General features: G+C 35.0%; 1 protein-coding gene across 1 annotated transcript in view; it reads left to right on the forward strand.

The window, feature by feature from the left end:
* Window positions 1-5597, forward strand: part of LOC150097998 (xibalbin-1-like) — a 72169-nt gene extending 66572 nt beyond the window's left edge. The window contains exon 4 of the mRNA XM_090406297.1: window positions 3833-5597. Coding sequence (XP_090262423.1) covers window positions 3833-3971 — 139 coding nt within the window. The 3' untranslated portion in view covers window positions 3972-5597. The remainder of the gene's footprint in view (window positions 1-3832) is intronic.
* The last annotated feature ends 13419 nt before the right edge of the window (window positions 5598-19016 follow it).

Raw genomic sequence — 19016 nt, forward strand, 5'->3', positions numbered from 1 at the left:
ACTCGTGGATTTGATTACGGGATGAGCATTCATCACTGTATGCTTTTTCAAGCTGATGCGTTTCTGTAAAACGTTTAACACAAAAGTCAATCGCAGCTCTCAGTTTGAAACTCATTTTCTGCACGTTCGTCAAAACACACTGTCACTCTTGGCACTATAACTCGGCTTCTAATGAAACAAATGTCATAAACAGTTGACACAACACTAACAAAGGTTGCCGCTTTCGAGAACAAAAAAGATACAACAGGTGGCGCCAATAGTTTCTTCTATTTTCGAAAAGTTCGGTTTCTTTTTGGACAGAGGGTGTGTATAGGCGATTACGATATTAACGATGATAGCCTTTAACTTAAATCCCATCAGGATATTAAGTTAAAGGCTATCATTTCCTCCTATCTTAAAAATTCTTATTTTACACTGACGTTATTTGTTTATTTCAAATTCATGACGATTGTGTATGCTTAACGGTTATTCGAATGTAGTGTGAATTGGTTATTTCACACTCTGTTGACAACTGCACATATACGGTGGAGCCAATGTGCTCTCTCTCTCTCTCACTCTTTGCGAGAGAACGAATAACCCGAAGTTCAGCTTTTGTGTTCATCACCATCATAGACCCTCTTGAGAAAGCAGGTTTATATGTTTGACATGTCTACTACAGCAATTTAACAAGCTCGTAATTAAGGCGAGCGACAACCTAGCATGCGAGACCGAACTGATTACGCACGTTCGGTGTACCGAACGTGCATAATCAACAGCCTACTCATCAAAGGCGAAGATCGATTCGATAAATGGTGTTTGTCGATGTATTAGTCGCCCTGAAATTATCACAGCCCCACTCATTTTTAATGGCACTCGAAGCCGGCGGCAGCGGAGACGAGGGCGTTTAATGACGGTGTTGCTATTTTTGTCAATTTGTTTGTCTAGGAAAACGTGGCCTTTCAGTTGAGAAAATGGTTTGATATATAAACATTATTGCTATAAGAAAGGAGTATCAGCAAATTAAGAAGAACAGAGACCGTCATTTTTACTACCAACTCGAGCTTCATTATAAAATTAAATCAATTGCCAAACACGAAAACCGATAAGGAGAATAGGTTGAAAACAGCCTGATTAAAATGGATTCAAAATCTTTCTGAGTAATGAATTATTATAACTAGAATCCTCAACATTAAGTCCTTAACTTTCTAACTTAAGTCTTAAGTGTTATGTTTTTAGCGATATATTGGTTGAAAGCGGTAGCGATTAGCTATTTACTAGTCCTAGTGAGTTCCTTTCTTTGATGTGCGATCTTTCTCCATTTCCTATCGTGTGCGAAATTAGTTTTAACAATCGAAATTACGTATACCTGAAACAGCGATTTAATTTTTTTTTAATATGTAATGGCGAGAAGAGGAAATCATAATTATTTTAATTTCCAGCCGAAGATAGCCGCTAGTTAGTTATATATTAGAAATGCCATCAAAATATTTACGAATTTTCTAAAAATATTTTACTTAGAATTTAAAAGGTTTTCTTTTCTAATTAATTTTATTATTATTTGACACCTTCAGGGAGTCCAAAGACTCATCGAGGGAGGGCACCTGCTCTACAGTGGTGGAAAGAGCGGTGATTTGGAGTGATGAATCACGCTTTACCATGTGGCAGTCCGAAGGGAAGGTCTAGATGTCGCAAATGCCTGGAGAACGATTCCTGCAAGCGTGTGTAGTGGCAACAGTGAAATTTGGAGGATGTGGCGTTAGAGTGTGAGGGTGTTTTTCATGAATGGACTTGGCCCTCTCGTAATACTACACGGAAATCTAAATGCGGAAGTGTACACGGACATTTTGACCCGTTGCGTACTGTCTACGGTAGAAGATCAATTCAGTGATGACTATGTCTGCATCAGCATGACAATGCTACCTGCCATAAAGCAAGGTCTGTGAGGGAATGGTTTGTGGATAATAACGTTCCAGAAACGGACTGGCCGGACCACAGCCCTGACCTGAATCATATAGAACACCTTTGGGATGAATTAGAACGCCGACTTCGCTCCAGACCCCCAACCACCCACATCACGAACTGCTCTGGCTACAGCTCTTCAGGAAGAATGAGCTGCCAATCCTCCGGAGACGGTCTGACACCTAGTAGAATGTCTCCCGGAAGAGTTAGAGTTGTCATAGAAGCAAAGGGTGGACCCACTCCGTATTAATGTCCACTACTGGAAAGTGTTTCACAGAGAAAATCTGATTACAGTTTCGAGTAGTTGTCCGGATACTTTTGATCAGACAGTGTAGTTCCTGTGTATAATTTACACTCTGCAGTTCAGTGTTCTGAGTTTTCCTTTACCACTATTACCATTATCTAGAGATCATTACATTTCCATAATTCCTTGGAAATGTGCCGTGAAATAAACATATTTGAGAGTAAGGGAATTCAGTATAAGAGTTCTTTTCTCCACATTTTCCCACAAGATCTTGGGACTCATTCCTTACTCTGTTATCTAGGTCTCTAACAAGAACACAGTTTTCCTTTTCAAGTCCTTTATAGTGATAAAGTTTAATCTTCGAAGTTTCAAATTTTCCTGCACCACTCTACTTGAAATAGACTCCTACTGAAGTAGTTTAACAAGCTTTTAGCGTTGAATAATTTCGTAATTTTCACCTTGCCCAGAAAACAGAAAGAGTTTAGCGAAGTTCGAGCGAAGGTCGTGAACCGATATCTTCAAGAAGAGCCCATGCACATATGGACTGACCAGCGAGGTGTATTAAGCTTAATCCTGTTGAGTATGTCTAGGATATTCTAGGTTGATGTGTTGCTGTTCTCAACAGCTTCCCCAAAACTTTGAGGGAGTTAGAAGAGCTTTGCAGGAGGAATGGTTGTAATTACCAACTGAAAAATTGGACACTGTTATAATTGGAACATCGTTGTGTACGCTGTGTTTTTGTGAGGGGTGACCACATCCCTTATGGATGCAGTTTAACAAATCATTTTTACCCCTTGGTTTTGTGTTCCTTAATTTATGGAAACCAGTGTACTTGTCATTGTTCAGAAACCACACTCATAACATACGATGAATACTTCTACCTTTATATATGTTAGGTAAATGCACATAATACTTGAATAAACGTCCCATCATTACCGCAAAAGTCTTCCAGTAAAATATCTGATACCGAGTTGTACTTCGAAAACATTAATTATCACGGCATTAGTTAGACAACACCAACATAACAGTTCTACCCAACGTTTAATACGAGCACATCATGTGCTCATATTAAACGTTGACTACCTTGAATGACGTTTATGGCACCACCAACAACAACAACAAAAAGCGGATAAAGCAACAACGTCGAGTACTGTGTAGTCGTGAGAAACATCTAATAGCAAACTAAAATATCTTAACAGTACTGAATACTCAAGCACGAATTGCGGTTCTACCAAGACAGTACATCCCACAAAACTGAGGGGTTATTAAACAAAGTCAACTACGCAAGAAATTAAAAGGAAAACATTGCTAAGATAAATTACGCTAAGGAAGATAAATTTTATCTTCCTTAGCTTTTGCATTTTTCTTGGTTGTAGCATGAATTTCATCCGTGGTTTCGCGTATTTCATTTCAATGTTTTATATTTTTATTTCACTTACTATAAATTTATTATACAGACGCGGCACTTGTACGTGCTTGTAACAAACTATATTAAGATTGCTTCACTCTTTTATGCAGAAGAAAGTTAATAGATTATTAATATAATAGAATATAAAGAATACACATTTTCAGTTGTAAACCATTTGTCATCGTTTATCCATATATTTTTTTTAATGCACGTAATCTATTTTCATATTTTGCCTTTCATAGACGGAGCTGCATACGAAGAGGAGCAAGTTGCGACCATCGACCTAACGACTGCTGTTATAATTCTTCTTGCCGTTGTAATCTTTGGGGTACAAATTGCCGATGCCAACGAGTGGGTCTTTTCCAACGATGGGGAAAATAAACGTCCCATTGAAATCAACGGAAATATTTCTTGACGTCAGCAAAGTACAAATGTTTTAAAATGCTTTTCTCTGTGCCCTACTTTGAGCTTCGAGTAATCGCGGCTCATCGTAAAAATATGTGATATTTTGCGCAAGTCATTTCACAGCGTATAAGCCTTCATAAGCTTTATTTTGGATACTGCTATTCTTCCAGCGACAACGCGAGAGATTTATTTTCATGGCAACTATTTCATTGCCAAGAACTTTTAATAGATGGTACACCACTAGTTATTTAATCGTAGAAAAAATATCAAAGTAACAACAGGTGTCATTCGTCGCTTTCTGACGAAAGAGCTTAACATGGCAATTTACAAGGCTGTAGGATAAAAACTGTCCTTTGTTTCTGTTTATTTTTTTATTTCTTTTACGAATAATATGGAATTTTCTCATGTAGAAGTTCCCAAACTGTCTTATGCCGAACTCAGAAAAGGAAGACACGCGAATATTTTGAACTGGTAAAATTAATTAGATGTTTGAGTAATTCAAGATTTTTCTTGCTTATAAAATGAAGAAATGTTCATTAAAAGTTACGATATATAACACGTAAAATGAGTAAGATATTTGAACTACTTAATTCTAGTTCATATATTTGCTAAAGTTGAACGGCAACAATCACTTAAAACGCATGCACAAATATTAGCAAAGTACAAACGTATGATAAAAAGCATGATCACATGATACAGGAAATTCAGTTACCTCTAATTTTTTATTTTAAAGGTTTCATCATAAACTATGTTTCATGTATTCTACAGTTCTTGTCTTTCTCATTGTTAACAAATTCAAGTCCATATTACTGCACTTGCGTTTATGTTTATTTTTTAATGTGAATAACTACAGTTATTATATTTCCCATCGAATTGAAAGTCACAGTAATTAGTGGAACAATCAATATTCGAGAAAATTCGATGAACCATACTTGTGGCTGATTTCACAATCTAACTCTCGGTCAGTGAAACACTGACCAAAAAAGAGTGCTTAGTAGGTTGAAAAGGCGCTTGTTGAGATCTATAGGTGCATACTCTTCAAAACGAAAGAGGTCCCTCTATAGTTCTCAAGAAGCCAAGTTAAATTTTGTTTGCAAGGAATTAAAACAAAAAGCGTGCCACCACAACTAACAACATGAAAATTATCAAAATAACACAATTTCCATACCAAACATTTGGAAACTGAAGACAAATCTTGCGAATTTTTTGAGAGAAAACTCAAAGAGAGGTTTCATAGCATTGTACAAATCATATTAACATTTTAACTTTAACAACTAATATTTTATCTTCATTAAAATTGAATTATTAGTTATAAATATATATTGCTATGATAATTTTCATAACTAAAGGGATATTTAAGTGCGATATGAAGATGACTGTCTGCAATTGGAAAACTTTGGGAACTTCTCTTGTGTCTTTTTCTGTTTTAACTGCTATTCGTTGTGCCGGAAATGGGAAATACTGCATTACAGATTTTGAAAAAAAAAAAAGACTTTGATTACTTTGTGCTGCAATATTTATGTCATCACTTGTATGAACTGTAGTCCACGTGGCATATTCTGTTTCTGCGTCAGATATTAATAAAATATCAGTGTGCTTCCAGATTCTTTATTTCAATTTATTTTTCAAATCACAATCATTACATACTGGCTGAGAATATTTAGACCACCTTGTATTCATTTATTTACAATTAACATAGATAACATACTGAATTTTGCTAGAAACAGGCAGAGAGAGAGAGAGAGAGAGAGAGATGAGCATAGAGCCCCATTATACAGGGTGTTCGGGATAAATTTGACAGTTTCGTAAGGAAAAAGAAAATCTTCTTTGTATCTATTAAATTTAATGAATTGACAAAACAGGCAGAGTTAATTACAATACTATCAACAAAATTTACTCAAAATAACCACCATTAGCATCGATCACAGCTTCAATTCTGCTTCGGAACCTCGAACAAGCTGATGCTACAGTCTCCCTGGGAAGGGCCGCAAAAACTGTTTTAATTTTATCCATTAACTGGGCTTTTGTATTACTGGAAGTGCGATTGGTGTCTTTTTCAACTGCGCCCCATACAAAATAATCCATGGGGTTAAGGTCTGGGGAGTTTGGAGGCCAAACATTTGGACTGGTGAAGTCGTAGAAATTTTCAGACAACCATTTTTGACTTTTCCCAGAGGTGTGGCAAGGGGCCGAATCCTGCTGCCATACATACGGCCTACCATTGGCTACCCTTGTTATCCAGGGCTTGACTACAGTTAGCAACTCCACGAACAAAGCCCGAATTCCAATGCCAGGGTTCTTCAACACCTGTTCCTGCAGATTTGCGAGGAATTCTGCTGTACGAACGCAATCAGATCGTCTGCTAGGGATCTTTCTTCTTGCTACATCCTCGTAGTCACCATTGCAAGTCTCTAGTTCATGCCTGATTGTTTTTACTGTATTCAGGGAGCATTGGGCAGCAGTCGTAATATCCTTATTTTGATGGCGGGCACGAATCATCATGATACAAGTTATTCTCTTCCATGATTCAGGTGGGTTCCAGCTATCCATCCTTTCTGACATCTTGTATATGAATGAAGAAGGGTCCAAACTTTTAAATGAAGAGAAGTGTGTGTTAATACATGTAACTTACGGAAAAATATAATTAATTATAAATATGTCAAATTTATCCCGAACACCCTGTATAGTCCGCAGGAAATCACAGTTCCCTTCTCTTTACAAGGAAGTATTGCTTTTGTTAGCCAAGTGTCAACTGCTTACACGTGAAAATTCCGAATTCTTTCTGATCATATTTCAGGAGATTTGTACATATTGCATTACTCGAGTATATCTAGCGTTTCCCTAGCAATTCATATCTGATTTAAACAAATCTTCTCTGTTAGTGCTTACGGAGTAAGATGTTTTTCCGCTTCGTTAAGGAGAACTCAATGATTGTGTTGTACACAACTTCCATTAAATTCATCATAAAGTATAAAGGAGGAAATAATCGATTAGTTGAAGATCCCTGCTTGTATATATCACGCAGCATACGATTACTCTGGAGTAGATCCATCATCTGATATAATAACATGAATCGCATGAATTCTCATGGACGAAAGTCATACATAGTCTGCCTTTCATTTTTTGATGCATATTTCGAACTAAAAAAGTACTGACATACATCTTCAATTAACAAATTATTTATTAGCAGGAGAGAATGGTTTATAAACGCAACATAATGAACAAAAGCATATGAAAAAGTTAAACGATGTGATTTTTAGTTTATCTCTCCATTGCCTTATTTACCAATTGAAGACAAATATGTTTTTCTATTAAAGAGACGTAAAATTCATCAAAACTGGTGGTGGTGATGGTGATAGTGCCATCTATTGTTTAAGCAGCGAAGTATAGCCCAATTGGAGGCCTAACGTGGATATAAATTCTGTCTGATTTAAGCAGTGGATTATATAACCTTAGCCAACACTAGTATACTAATGCAGTAGAATTTTCAAGTATGATTTATGTAAAAATATGTATGTCTGTATAATACGAAACATACAAATCATGTTCTCGATGAGACAGTTGCCGAGCATTAATACATTCTCCCACTTGGCAAGTTTAGATAGTTGGGTATTTAGTAGGCGAGAAAATGTAAAAGCCTTGTTCAAAAAAGGAAACCATATAAACAATATAATAATGTGTTGGCAATTCTGAGAGTCTCATCCAGTTTCCAGCACACTGTTTTATGCAAAACGTACAATAATATTGTTGAATATAACAAGCTTGATGTATAATACATCAAATAAAAAATAAATGACTCAATTACTTCCTTTTTGCAATTCGTTACTTTTACAAAAATGACACCTTTTTCTTTGTGTAAAATGTCTCAATGACAATAGATATTTTAAACAGTTTTTTAATATGATTTAATAAATCCTCCTGCATATAGAATGCGCTTGAAGTTTAACCATACAACCAAAATAGATTTCTTAAAAAAAAAAAAAGAATGAAAGATTGCCAAACATTTTCTTGGTATCAAGAAGAAAAATATACAGGATCGTAAACAAAATTATACACAATTCTCAGAATCATCTGCTTTCATTGGTTATTCGGAAATTCAGGTTGCTCACGAACAAATTTAGTTGTTATTAAAACAAAAACAAAAAAAAAATAGAAGAAAACTTCAGTAATCCGATGCCATTCGCCATCAGTGGCGAAGCCAAAAATTCATATTGATGACTTAATAAGCAATAGATAGTTTATTACTCATTAACTAATTCAATGGAAAAGTTATTATTTATATTTGGAAAATATCGGTGCATTACGCACATTTCCACTTTATGTTCAAATAATCTACCCTATATATATAAAATGCTAAGCCTTTTTATGTTACGTTTTTTGAAACGTTTTGACAGGGGCTACCCTGAGTGTCGAGTCTTCAAAATTTGAGTCATCAGAATTCAAGGAGAATCGGCCTACCAGTCCGGAACACGGGGGGGGGGGTAGCCCCCTTAGTATTTGCTATAAAATAATCATAGAAGAGGATCATTTCAAAATGTTCGCACAGAGCACGTAGGGTCAGTCAGACAGAAAACGTTATCGGTGCTCGTGCTGTTTTTGTTCCGCAAAATACGAATTCAAAATGAATTTGATCCACGTCGCAATTCGCGCCTAAAAGGAGGCCGTAGGTTTTTACGTAAAGTATCTAATTATTTGATAAAAAAGGTGATGGAAAATGCTTTCTCAAATCTCCCTATCTCATAATCCTTCTATGATCCTTCCAGACTTCGACCTCTTCCCTAAGTTGAAAGAACCATTCTGTGGGAATCGCTGAACCTGAAGAATTAACGAGATTTTTGCTGAAGTGACTCGACTTATCAAACAAATGCAAAAAAAAAAAAAAGGGAAGAAAGAAAAAGAGTTTCCTGATAGGAAAACACAAAGACTTATCCATTTGTTGAATAACTGTTTTGACAAATAAATTACAATTACACTTGTCGTTATTTATTTAGTTTTGATATAAATTTTTTTTTTTCATGGAATACGAATACAAATATATAATGACACACACATGACGAATTTACCTAAATGATAAGAGATAGGACTAGTAAAGTTGATATAGAACAGCTAACCATAATAGGATAGCGTAAACCATTGCTTTTTTATGAATAGTAAGAGCTGGACTACAAGATTTGTTCGTGCATTGTTTGCTCATGTCATATGTTCCTCATGTTCCAGAAATAACAGTGGGCATTGCAGATGAATCGTGCTGCTAGATATCGTTTTATGTAAATATGCACAAATAATTAGTCGCTTACCGGATAAAACCACCACCCAATTCAATACCCCGTTTCTTTCTTAATAAAACAAAGCAACACAAAGACTGAGAATGTTGAGCTTGCTGTGCTCGGCACTGTAAAGATGTTGACCCATCTATAAGAGCTACGATTCGCAAATTCAACAAACATAAGTTCATATTATTGTAATTTCGGTTCCTTAAGTTCTGAAAAGCTTTGACAGAACCCTTTAAATCCTCGCTTTTCATGATTATGGATTCTACTAATTTTGACAGCTTCGAGATAATGAGAAATAAAAAAAAAACTTTCTTAGAAAAGACAGAAGAATAACAGATATGGAAATTGCAGTCTTATATCTTGATCAATGAATTAATATTAGAATATTAATTCATTGTGCACAGTGTTTTTCTCAAATTCAGGATTAAAGATCTGAGTTGGCTGAAAGAGAAAGGCGTTACTTGCTCTGAAGATCGACTGAATCGACTTAGTAAAAAAAAAAAAAAAAGAGGAGATAAAGTTTCTTTCCTCTACTCAACGACCACAATAGATCCCGTAATGATCTTTCTTTTGTCGGTTTAGCATTGTGGAACCATAAGCATTGCCGCAAGTCTACTCAGTTCTTTAAGTGTTCTTGCAAAATTATTCAAAATAATAATAATTATACTAGATGATGAATTTAATAAAATGTTTATGTTTTAAGAATCATTATTAAAATTCGTTGCAGTTTTCATGGAACTATTAATTTCGAGTTGATTCAGTTGAATTAGCAAAATGTAGAAAAAAATTACGTCTACAGTACATATTTTAAAACACTTTTAGATTCAACTGTTGTCAGCACCATTTTATAGAAATCCACGTCATTAACTTGTTTGTTGGTATATGCACAGTACACGCAATTTCGTATTGTCTAATTTTGTCTCTATAGAACAGTCACGAGAGAAAACTTGAGTCGAATCCTTTCCTAGGATGGAAGGCACTATTTTAAGGACTTTTCAATTGTAGATGAGTCAGCGAGTCTGCTACAGAAGAAGCAAATTTTTTATTCCTGAAATTCGTTTTTTTATTTCATCCGGCAAGAACATCAGCCGAATATCAATTAACAGACATTAATCAATAGACAAAACATACTGATTTTAATTACTTCTATTGTCAGTCCACCTCCCACACCCCCACTCCCACTCCCGCTCTCCTATCTTCAAGATGTCGAAGTCCTCTATAGCATCGATGAGTATGCGAGACTTCAGTTAGTAGAAAATTTCCATAACATGCTGTTGACCAACATCACACTTATTGGAGAGGCTTTTTTGTGAGACCTTTCATGGTCTCACAAAATTGGTTCGTCTCTCCTAATAAAGAAAAAAGTACAAAATATCATTAAAATCCATAAAGCTAGTGAAATTTTTTTTTTTTAAAGTTCAGTTGTAACTAGAAATATTTACAAAAACAATTCATCATTTCGAATCGTTCCGCTACTCCAAATAGAATTTAAAAAAATACTATAGCAAAGTGATGTTAAACATTGCACTAGTTTAACAACAAAAACTTTTAAGTTTTAAGTTTTAAACTTTTAACGCGGTACTTTTAAGGTATTGCAGCCCTTTTTAAATCCACGATCTGCCCATATTGTCTTTTCTAAGAGATTCATTATTGGATAATATCGTTAGTCTTAGGACTCAATTTATATTGTTCTGTTTAAATTGCAGGATGAAAAATATTTTGCGGCCTTCATCATCCATGCACCTTCGTCAGTTGTAAATTGATAAACGTTTTTCACATCCTAGACGGAATTAGAGTCGAGCTCTTTCCCGTCCAAAGGACTTTGTCAAAACTGACTAAGATACGGAGGCTCTTGTTTAGTTATAAGAGAGTGCGCAGTTGAATTGTTTATTTTCAGTTTTTCTGTTATTTTCATGACTATCATGATATTTGATGTGAATTTACTTTACTCAAAATACTCTGTAAGGTGGGCGGCTTTTTTTGCAAAACCGACACGTGTATATAAAGCAACGTTTTTATGATGATAGCAGTAATCGTTAATATACGCTGGACATATTTGATCGGCCTTAATTTGCTGTTGAAAAGTCTAGATTAAAACCAAAATTGAAATTATTACATAAGTAAGTTAATATTTATGAAATAGTGATCATAAATATTACATTTTAGTATTACACTTTCATTCATCGAGTATTTTTTTGCAAATTCTTAATAAATGAGCAAAAAAAAAACATCCAAAAAATTTAATTTCAGAAATTTGAAATAAATATCGGAAATGATAGATACATTTTCATAAGGATTTCAAATACCGAATTTCACTAAAATCTGTCCATCTAAAGTCAAAAGATAATTTGAATATGGAATGACATATGATATGAATATATTAAGATATTTCGGGAAATGCATTAAAAGGAGTACGCTGTCTAAAACTTAGTAATTAGTTGTGATCATATGGGTTAAACAAGCCTTTGAACTGATGGGCCTATAACTACTACTAACTATTATTAATATCGTATCTTCCAAGAAAACACAAAACAGCAAAAAGTTTGGATTATCTGAGCTACGTAAGTAATAGAGGCAGCAGCGAATCTCATAGAATGACTTTAAGGAGGTTTACGGCCAGAAACTGCGAAATAAAAAATGAAATTCAACGTTACGCCTTCTCTGATATTTGATGTAAGAGCGCATAATAAATATGAAAAAATTATGAGGGAAGTAGGTGGGAAGGGTGAGTAAGTTGAAAGTTGGATTTTTAGAAAAGAAAACATGTACATTTTTTAAGGTTTGTGCTTTTGTTTGGTTAATTTTTAAATCACAAATTTAGTTTTGTTTTAGATGTTCATGGAATGCGGTGTCGACAGGCCCGCATGTCGAGACCAGTCTTTTTCATACCATCGTTAATGCGAATGCTCCTATTTCCACAATGCGGTGGAAATAGGTAGGTAGAGAGAGAGAGAGAGAGAGAGAGAGAGAGAGAGAATTTAAATTCTATATCCACCAACCTCTAGCATATTGGTACCGTGGTTGAACTGAGAGTTCAATGTGGAGTCTTCATAACACTTTCAAACTATTTTAGGCTTCTTCCAGTAAGCATGATAGCGACAGAACGTGAAAAACCGGGTGAATAAAATTCGTCGACTAACTAAAGACGGTTACACATCAATGGGATTCGAACTTGCAGCATGTCTCTTTCAAATCGGCCACGCGATCAGCGTCATTCACTAGTTAGCTCCAAAGCCTGAGGATTCATTACCGCGAGGAAGGGTTCAGTTTATTATCTGGTAATGAACTTCTTTGTCATCTGACGCTGCTTAAAACTTTTTTTTTCGTATTTATATATATGTAGAACAGAGAACCAGAGAACCTTGTCCCCTCTCCCTCTTCTCCAGCAGGCGAATGCATATTTACTGGACATAATTCATATTCGCTAACGGAGAGCAGAGTCGGCCTGGTTGGCCGAGTGGTTAGTGTATCTGCTCTCCAGCCAGGTTCTAACCATTCCAGGGGCATGCATGTTTGTGATTGTCCTACTAATTCTTTGTGAAAAGGGCATCTGTGACCCTGCCACTTCTAGCACAAATGACGTCACATGTGAATAACTAACTACGGAGAGAAAAAAAAAAAAAAGATGCTTCCAGTACTGGTTTTTTAATAAGCGAAGATACGTGTTGCACAAGTTAACGAAAATCATTTGCCATATGTTGGTCTAAATAATAATTTTTAAACTAAATTAAGACAGATATCTTATGTTCAAATTAGTAACCGTAAAGGCGCCCCAGCCTTTTGTCAACGATTGGATAAAGCAAGGAGAAGACGAGGTTGATCATTGTAGGAAAGCTTTATCTTGCGCATTAGAAATAAAAAAGCAACAACATCAAAATAAATAAATAAAACAGGACTTGGTTTCTTGTGCACAGTTGCTTTTATAAGGTTGGTATCATCTCAAAGAAACAAGACTTTAGGAAACATGCTAGCAGTAATTAGAACAGTTTCATTATATTACATACATACTGTACATATTTCGATTCTAACCACATAAAGAAAATTCATATTATCAAGACCTTTCTTTACAAGGTCTTGATACTTAAACGTGTGCATTTAATTTTGTAGATGTGACGTGTAACATCAGGATTCATAACTTAGAATTATTCATTACACAAGTTCTTCTTCTTCTTCTTTCTAGTGCTTTTAACCAGCTAAGTGCAGGGTCCGCTATGATTATGCGATTGTGGGAAACTCTAACCGTCTTGTCGCAGATTCTGGCGTTGGAGGAGGGGACAATTTTAATGACTGTAGATGTGTGTTCACTGGGCCGATTTGTCTGTTCTAGGGAACGAAAAACCAGAGTTTCCTGTTTAAAAAAAAACCCTCTCTGCATATGAGACCGGCTAACTCACCTTTAGTCAAAAAGGACCAGTTTAGCAGTTTTTCGTGTAATACTTATCAGAAATATTAAGAAAAATAATTTAAAAATATGTAATGTAAAATGTAAATAAAATTATTTCAAACGAATTTCATTAAGTTGACTGTAAGGTAATTCTAATTTCTGAATTATTTCATAAGATTAACAGAAAACATTTCCTATTCTGTGTTTAGATAGAAATATTCCATTTAAACATTTCTTCCTATTTTTATTTAGAGAATTTCTTCCTATCTTTAGATTAAAAAAAAATATTTTTTTTTTCTATCTAAAGATAACCTCATCATCATTATTTCCTCATAGACATGTATGTACCTTTAAGGGATATACCATAACCCCTCACGAATATAATGGTATAAATGCACCATAATTCGAAGACTAAACACAAAAACAGCGTAGCAAATTGAACGTGATGTTCCAACTTTGATATTTGGATTTTAAAATATTAAGAATGCCAATAATAATAAAACTGTCCTAGACATTTTCTCCAGAATTAATGCGGGTTTGATTTAGAATGGTGTTGGTTGCACCGAGGAGTATTTTTTTAAAGAATAAGATCCAGATATTTAAAACACGTCAATGTTATCAAGTGCACAAATGTATCTTGTAAAACACGCGATTTAGGTAGAAGGAGGCATTGTATTTATCCACGCGTTTCTCTTAGTAAAATAACAAAAAACAAATCAGGTGTGGCATAATATATTATAATGTGGTGCAAAATGTCACGCGAAGTACTCAGCTGTAGCCCACAACGAAATGTATGAATAATGTTGAAATTGGCTTTATATAAGTTGGACTGAATCACGACTTTTTGTTTTACTTTACAGTATTAAGGACAAAATGGAATTCGAGAAATGTGCAGATGATTTCTTGTATAACGGTGAAATACGTGATTAAAGTTGCATATTTCGTAATTGAGTCCGACAAAGTACTGATTGGCAACAAAAAGGCAATACACCATCAGCGGGTTATGTAAAACAATGCGTTCTATCAATGAATCCTCAAAAATATGAGAAAAAAACTCGTTCAAATAAGCCCAAATTTATTTGGGCAAATTTTCAAATATTTCCCTTGAAACCATGGCCGATTATGTATATAGCAAGATTTTGCATCAGAATTGTTAAGTATGAGAAACAAGTGAAAATTCACACGATTTGTGCTGAATTACTGGATTTTAATTGTAGACAAGAACCTTTCAAATCTTTGAGCTCTCTTTGTTCGATGTATGTATAGATAAGAGAGTGCAAATTAACGTGTTCTATATTTTTAATCTGAGGCTTGTATACACACGACAATAGAATGCAGTCGAATTATGGTTGCAATATTTACTATGCAAACAAGCCGAATGTGTTTCTCCTTTTCCTCTTCTATTTCATCTGCAGTAATCCCTCGATTAATGCGCTCTCGATTAGTGCGTCATTTTTTTTCGACACTCAAATTCGATTAGTGCGACCATATACATCTTAAAAATAAATGTTACGGTTTTAAAATTTTTCTATTTATACATTTTTATGGCTAACTATTTTAAAAAATCCCTCACTAGAATGAAATAATTTAGTTACCGATTTAAAACATTTTACAAAGTTATTTTTAATGGCATACTACACTACTTCCATGTACACTATGTTACAAATTTTTACCGCCAAAATTTATGTTGTCTGCTATAGTACATCCACAGATTCGAGACCCTTCGACACACTTTTTCTGCGCATGTCACACAAAGGAGAATCCATTCCGATAATAGGGTAATCAATCCGTTTTTTGGGATGAGTTGTTTATTATTACACTTCGGAAAATTAACTTCTCTTTTATGATCATTGTAGTTTTTAAAGTGGTAACTATTTTGCTTGTATAACAGTTGGGAAATTTTATCTATAAAACACGTGATTTCGAGTGTTGGTGACCAATTCACCCCTTCAATGATAACGTCCAAGAGTTAATTAAATCTCGGGAATTCTTCATATTCTTCGGGATCTTCCCGAAGAATATGAAGAAAATTTAACCACTGATAGTCAGCCAAAAGAGATTTCACAGAAATAATTTGAAAATATTTTTCATACAATCGAAGTTTTTAAGCAGCAATGCTTGGAGGCTGACCTTGATGAAGAGAGAAGCAGTAAAATTTGCAGAAGAGGCAATACGGCCATACCGTCGGTTGAATGCCCGCCAAACAACGTTAGCTCAATTCTTTGTTAAGAAGTAGAATAATAAATTTATATTCTGAATATGTTTTATTGTCTTTCGGTTTCATGGTTTTTCTTTAACTAGTCCCTGAGACATACCCTAATTCTTTGATAAAAAAAATTAAGGGTCAAAAAAGAAATCTGAGGAACGAATTATACATTTTCCCATAGGTTATTACATTCGATTAGTGCGTTTTCGATTAATGCTCTTGTTTTAAAGAACGCATTAGGTGCGCTAATCGAGCGATTGCTGTACTTCTGTCCTCTGGAAGAGCCTTCCGCAAAATTTCCAAATTACAATGTATAACTCTCAAAAAAAGAAAATAAAGAAAAAGTCGATAAACTTTTATCTGCACCCCAGGCACGGTACTGATATATTTATAAGTCCAACGACGGGTGTATATATACAGTAGCGAAATAATTAATCTGAACAAGCCGAATTTTCAAGTGTTTGGTTTCGGTTTGGTTTTTGTTTTAGTTCACAATAATTTTTCTTATGGTTTTGGTTTACCCATTTTCGGTTTTGGTTTTAATTCACTATTTCGGTTGAGTGCTGTGTGTTTTAACTGTCTCTACGATGTTTATTAATAGTGCTGTGCCTTTTCTATTGTTTAAACAAGTTGACATCCGCAGTGTTTTATTCATTTTGTGTAGCTATAAAATAGAAACATCTCTAAGAAAGCGTTCAAAAATATGTAATCTTTCTCAGCACACATGCATGACTCAAAGGCCAATTGCTAATGAGTGTGGTGTTGGGTTTGGGTACTGTTAATGGGATTTTAAAGAAGTTTAGGAAGACAGGTACGTTTTCTCCTGACAGAAAAGATAATATTGCGAAAAAGGAAAACTACACTTACTCCGAAGTTGTTGTAAGTAAGGAGGACTGTCCGCAGACCAAAAAAGAAACTGTTGATGAAGGCTATGCAGAAAAAGAGGCTCCAGTGGGCAAACGTGTGCAAAGATTGGGCTGTTGAGAAGTGGAAGAAGACACGTCTCAGATTTAAGCCATTTCTTTGTCCAAGCAGTGCAAGCTGATAAGACTTCTCTCGTCCATCTTCAACAAACACCCTAAACATCCAGCTAAAAAGATGTTCTGAGGTTGTTTTACACATGACGGTCCAGGATCACTTATATCTGTTGATGGTACGATAAAACATAACAATATTGGAGAAAACAGTTGTTCCACAGATCCAGAAAGACAAAGAACTCATCTTCCAACAGGATCCCGCTCCATGCCACACTTCAAAAAAAAAGTGAAAGAGTCCCTCAAAAAAAATCACAACATCCAGTTGCTTTAGTGGCCAGGTAAATTCTCTTGACATTAACCCAAAAGAAAACATGTTGACTATAGTGACAAAGAGATTTTGAAAATTAAATTGTGATACGAAGGATAAATAACCCAATACAATCCATTATAAAAGTATGGTTACGAGATGTAGAAATAAGATAAATGCGGTCGACGTTGTTAGAGTCGATGGCTAAGCGAATTAAAGAACTTATTAGGACCAGAGGAGCTCATGTAAATTATAAGGTAAAGTTGGAATTTAATTTTTGTACTTATTTTCTTGCGAAATTAAAATTTTCTTAATTTTCTTTAAAATGTGAGTGTTCGAATTAATTTGTTCTCTACTGTTATATAATTAACGTCGATGTAAAAACCACAAATTCTTATTACGCAACTCTCTAATGTCGAGCCCCTGAATCAACACTTCACCGCCCAACAAACTACGAAACCGATCAATTTTACAGGAATTTTGATATTTTGATCCTTGAAGCTTATGGTGGTGCTGTGAATCCTTTCTTGACTCTGCAAAATCGCTCATGTGGGCTTCATCAAGAAACACAAAATAGGAAAACCTTTTCGATTATCGGTTTAAAGTTTGAGAATCGATGAAGGAAAACGAGGTTTTAGATTTTATTTTGCTGTAAAATTACTTATAACAATTCTGCTGCTTACTTTATTTCGGTAAAAGGATCGGATGAACGGGGAATGTTTTCCTACGGGATCGACATGTCTGCCTAGATATAACCGTGGAAATGTTTCCACTTTCTCCATGGGATTAAAGAGACGCAATAAGTGAGGTCATTGATTACATGGATAATGATGGAGATACTGACCGCAAACTTTCCCTTCGTATTTGATCCACCTGAGTAATGATGCTGTTTTATTTCTATAATATTTATTATCACCCTATATGGCATTCATTTTTTTAAATGTTTCATCTAAACTGTGACTTTTTTCTGTAGGCAGTTTAACGGTGCTAATCAATTATATGACATTTCGTATCTCACCTCTATAGATGCATTGTTACACAACCATTTTTTAATTTTCATTGTTACTTATCAAATAGTCAATTGTTTGACATTTGTGTTGACTTGTGAGGCGTAATATTTGTTGTTTCAGTTTTTGCTTGGACGAGGAGGAATCAATGCATGCTGAGCATCTACTATTTGTATTATCACTCACAAAGCGGAAAATAAAGGAATCGTGATCCATGAAATAGTACCCATGGTAGCACTGATGTACTTACTAGCAGTTAGGGTGAGCATGTGAGAAGGCATCAACGATCTCTCTCTCTCTCTCTGCTGGGTTTGCGCAGAGTCGGTAAAAAGGTAAAAAGGTAAAAAGAAACGTCTTGAGCATAAAAAACACTAATAAGACGTGGAAGGTATGGAGTTGTGTATTCGTGTTGGGAAAGACCAGAGGGATATGTTAGCTGAAGAAGGAAAAAACATATGAGTATTATCAAGGTAAGATGCCATACTCATTTCTTTCAGTAACATTAAGGTTAAGCGTTTCTTTAATTCTCTTAGATTTCCAAATGAGATCTTTAATTTTTTACACGAATTCAAAAGATAACAAGTGTACGTTTTGAATGTTTCTAGTACAAAAAAAATTCTTATTTTAAACGGAGTATGTGTGTGTGTGTGGAACTGTTTTTCTTTTTTTTGTCTATATTTGGTCTTAGTCATGAAAATTGTTTCATATACCGTAAAAATACAGTCGTTCTTAGTTTTCGGACACCAGTATAGCTGCAGTTTCTGCTGTTTTTAGTGGAAGGGCCATCTGTTTTATTAGTACTTGATAGCATAGGTGTTGACTTTTTTCGTGCTTGCATAATTGTATATGCAGATCCAAGGATTCTAC

Source organism: Typopeltis vanoorti, chromosome 16, assembly GCF_054136105.1.
Source record: "Typopeltis vanoorti isolate ZY-2024b chromosome 16, IOZ_Tvanoo_1.0, whole genome shotgun sequence".
NCBI lineage: Eukaryota > Metazoa > Arthropoda > Arachnida > Uropygi > Thelyphonidae > Typopeltis > Typopeltis vanoorti.